General features: G+C 42.1%; 1 protein-coding gene across 1 annotated transcript in view; it reads left to right on the forward strand.

The window, feature by feature from the left end:
• The window catches only part of HIP1 (huntingtin interacting protein 1), a 150,856-nt gene that overhangs the window by 108,310 nt on the left and 38,146 nt on the right, over positions 1–4,400 (forward strand). Inside the window, exon 5 of the mRNA XM_008698633.2 lies at positions 4,295–4,375. Coding sequence (XP_008696855.2) covers positions 4,295–4,375 — 81 coding nt within the window. The remainder of the gene's footprint in view (positions 1–4,294; positions 4,376–4,400) is intronic.

Consider the following 4,400-nt stretch of genomic DNA (forward strand, 5'->3'; position numbering starts at 1 on the left):
TTTTTTTTTTTTAAGTAAGCTCTATTCCCAACATGGGGCTTGAACTCACAATCCTAAGATCAAGAGTCTCATGGTCCACCAACAGAGCCAGTCAGGTGCCCCCCTTACCCCAATTTTTTAAACCCCTGTTTCATTGTTTTCTGCTGGTTTGCCTCTTTACTACATTCTGGATAATTTCAGTAAATCTAAATTTCAGTTCATTTGTTCCTTCTTCAGCTGGGTGTAATCTATTGTTAAACCTCTCCATAAGATTTATAATTTTAGTCTAGCTTTTATTTCTTGGAGTTCTTTTTTGTTGCCCCGAAATCTGCTTGTCATTTTTTATGATTTCTTGTGTCCTGCTTGTACTTTGAAACAGCCTATTTACTTAGACAAATTAGGCAGTGATCTCCTATTTCATTTCTTATACTTCCATTATCTAAAGCCCTTTGAGATCTGTTCCTGCCATCCATTGTTTTTGATGAATGTTGTTCATGCTATGGAATTTCTTTTTGTGCTTAGTTATTTTTTGCTGTGTGTTGCTCATTTTCCTAGGAATCTTATTTGTGGGAACTCTTTCAAGTCAGTTTCCTCCAGAGAGAATGGGCATTTGCTTCCATTGAGATCACTCTAAATTAAATTCTTAACTTAAGGTTTTGTGAATTCCAGGCACATCCCCTTGAGTTCTGGCTCCTGGGTCCAGTTCCCAGGAGTTGTTTTTCCCTCCCTCTGATCACAACAGTGGTTTGAGGTCCTCAGGGAGGACTCCTTTGGTGCAGGAGTGCTGGGATCTGTGTTATTTCCAGTTCACCCTTAGTTCCCCTACACCAGGGAAGCAGTCTTTGCCTCTTGCACCAGACTCTTCAACATGGGCAGGCCAGAGCCCTGACTCCTATTCACTACCTGGCTCCTGAGGCCCAGAAAACCAAAGTTCGGTCTACCTGGTATGGCAAAACCCCCGTCCCCACCAACTCCATCACCCCAGCATTCCACTTATTCTCCTAGTACCTGTATGGACTCAGTCTGTGGCCTGAGGATTCCTTTCCCTCTCATTAGTTCATTAATGCCTTCAAAAAGAAGTTTTAAATGTTTTACCCAATATTTTAGTAGTTTTCAGTGGGAAGGTCAACCCAGATACCTAGCCTGACTTGCTATCCAAACCAGAATTCCTTTAGGCCTTGCTTCCTATGTAGTTGTCTCTTCCATTTGGCTGAGAGTTTCTGGATATTAGAAACCTTTTTACTTTTTTTTTTTAATTAAGACCTTATTATTTTTTAAAAATTTATTTATTTATTTGAGAGTGAGAAAGAGAGTGCACCCCAGTGTGGGGAGGGGCAGAGAGAGAAGGAGAGAAAGAATCCCCAGCAGGCTCCACCCCCAGTACAAGCCCGACCTGGGGCTCGATCCCACAACCCTGAGATCATGACCTGAGCTAAAATCAAGAGTCAGCCACGAAACTGAGCCACCCAGGTACCCCCTTATTATTATTTTTTTTTTTTTTTGAGTAAGTTTTAGGTTCACAGCAAAATTGAGCAGGAACTATGGAGATTTCCCATAGACCCCCTGCCCCCAAACACGTGTAGTATCCCCCTTTATGAACATCCCCTGCCAGCATAGTACATTTGTTACAAGTGATGCACCTTCACTGAGAACGTCATAATCACCTGAAGTCCATAGTTGGCATTATGGTTCGCTGGTGTTGTGGCATCGTGTATTCTGTGGCTTTGGACAAACGTATCAGTACATGTACCCGTCACTGTGGTATCACACAGAACAGTTTCACTGACTTCAAAAATCCTCCGTGCTCCAATTATTCATCCCTCCCCACCTCCACCAGCCCTTGGCAACCACTGGTCTAATTTTACTGTCTGCACAGTTTTGCCTTTTCCAGAATGTCATGGAATTGGAATCCTGCAGTATGTAGCCTTTTCAGATTGGCTGCATTCCCTTAATAACATGCAGTTAAAGTTCCTCTGTGTCTTTTCAGAGCTTGACAGTTCATTTCACTTTTAGTGCTCAGTACTACCCCATTGAAGGAGTATACCAGTTTATTTATCCATTCCCCAGCCACGGAGTGTCTTGGTTGCGTCCACGTTTTGGCAGTTATAAATAAGGCTGCCATAAACACCCATGAGCAGGTTTTGTTTGGACATAAGTTTTCAACTCCTTTGGGTAAAAACCAAGGAGCGCCATTGCTGAATTGTGTGGTTAAGGGTAAGTTTAATTTTATAAGAAACTGCCAAACCGTCTTCAAAAGTGGCTGCACCATCCTGCATTCCCACCTAGCAACGAGGGAGGGCTCCTGTTGCCCACATCCCCCCTGGAATTTGGTGTTACCAGTATTCTGGATTTTGGCCGTTCTGATAAGTGTGTACTGGTAGCTCAGTGTTGTTTTAATTTGTGTCTCCAGGTGACGTACGATGTGGGGCATCTCTTCGTACATTCATTTACTATCTTCTTTGTGTATCTTCTTTGGGGAGGTGTCTGTTTAGGTCTTTGGCCCATTTTTTTAATCCGGTTGTTTGTGTTCTTACTGTTGAGTTTTAAGCTTACTTTGTATGTTTCGGGTAACAGTCCTTTATCAGATGTATCCCAGTCTGTGGGTTCTCATTCTCTCAACAGTGACTTTTCTAGATGTTTTTTTTTTAATTTTAATGAAGTCCAGTTTGATGATCAATTATTTCTTTCATGGATCCTGACTCTGGTGTTCTATCTAAAAAGTCATTGCCATACCCAAGGTCATCTGTTACCTCCTGTGACTTTTATAGTTTTACGCTTTACATTGAAGTCTAAGATCAATTCATCTTTTGCTTTTTTGATCCTGGTGCATTTTCATGTGGAATATAGTTGTCTTCGATGTTGAGCATCGTTTCGCTTTGTCTGCTGTCCTCTACTTTCTAATTTTTCTAATTTTTCCATGGTGAACAAGTATAATGTACAATTCATAAAATACGATTTTTCATAGAAAACTAATACATTAGGAAATAGTCTGATCTCTGGCATTGATATTTTTAACATTCTCTGATGACCCCACTCCCTTTGGTGCCCTTCAAGGCATGTTTCAGTGGGGTTCCTGTACCCTAGAGGATGTAGGTACACCCAGAAGAAGATATAGGAGTTAGCGCTCATGTGGGAACCCCAGCTGTTCAGCTCATGAGGATTCCATTTTATATTTTAAAATAAAGGTGGTGGAACACAGGATCTTTAAGGCAGTGAAACTATTGTGCGTGATAGCATAATGTAGGTGCAGGACATTATCCATATGTCGAAACCCATAGAATGTACCATACTGAGAGTGATTCCTAATGTAAACCTCACTTGGAACAATGATGATGTACCAGCGAAGTTTCATCAGTTGGAACAAATGTCCCACTCTGGTGCTGACGCTGACAGTGGGGGCGGTTTTGTACACATGGGAGCAGGGGGTATATAGGAGATCCCTGTACTTTCTGCTCAGTTTTGCTGAGAACCTAAAACAGCTCGAAAAAATAATGTCTACATTATTTTAGGGGCACCTGGCTGGCTCAGTCAGAAGAGCATGTGACTTTTTTTTTAAAGATTTTATTTATTTTTTTTTTATTTGCTTATTTTTTTTTAAGATCTTATTTATTTGAGAGAGAGTGAGCGACAGAGAGAGAGAGAGAACATGAGCAGGGAGGAGTAGAGGGAGAGGGAGAAGCAGACTCCCCACCGAGGGGGGAAGCCTGATGCGGGCCTCGATTCTGGAACTCCAGGATCCTGACCTGAGCGGAGGGCAGAGGCTTAACCTGCTGAGCCACCCAGGTGCCCCTATTTATTTATTTATTTATTTAGTGCGAACAGGAGGAGGGGCAGAGGGAGAGGGAGAGAATCTCTAGCAGACTCTGCACCGAGCAACCAGCGATCGCTGATCCCACGACCCCAAGATTATGACCTGAGCCGAAATCAAGAGTCGGACTCTCAACCGACTGAGCCACCCAGGGCACCCCAAGCATGCGACTCTTACTCTCAGGATCATGAGTTCGAGCCCCATGCTGGGTATAGAGATTATTTAAATTAAAAAAAAAAAAAACTTTAAAAAAGTATCTATTTAAATTAAAAAAAAAAAAACTAAATAACATTTTGTTCTCCAGGATGTTCACCATTTTTCTGTCCGGTGTTTAGATTAAGGGTGATTTGTTTGTACCTGTGCTTGTCTATATTTTCCAAAATTTTCCACCATGTTATTTTCAGAATCAGAAAAAAATATATATATGTTGTTGAAAACAGAAGTCCTGGCTGTCAGTCTCCCCCAAATGTTAGTATTGATGCCCTACTTTCTTTTCTTTCCCAAAAGGGCCACCTGAGTGAGGGGTACGGACAGCTCTGCAGCGTCTACCTCAGACTGCTAAGAACGAAGATGGAATATCACACCAAAGTGAGTGCTGGCGGGGCAGGGCCCG

The sequence above is a fragment of the Ursus maritimus genome, unplaced genomic scaffold (genome assembly GCF_017311325.1).
Source record: "Ursus maritimus isolate PB19 unplaced genomic scaffold, ASM1731132v1 scaffold_2, whole genome shotgun sequence".
Taxonomy (NCBI): Eukaryota; Metazoa; Chordata; class Mammalia; order Carnivora; family Ursidae; genus Ursus; species Ursus maritimus.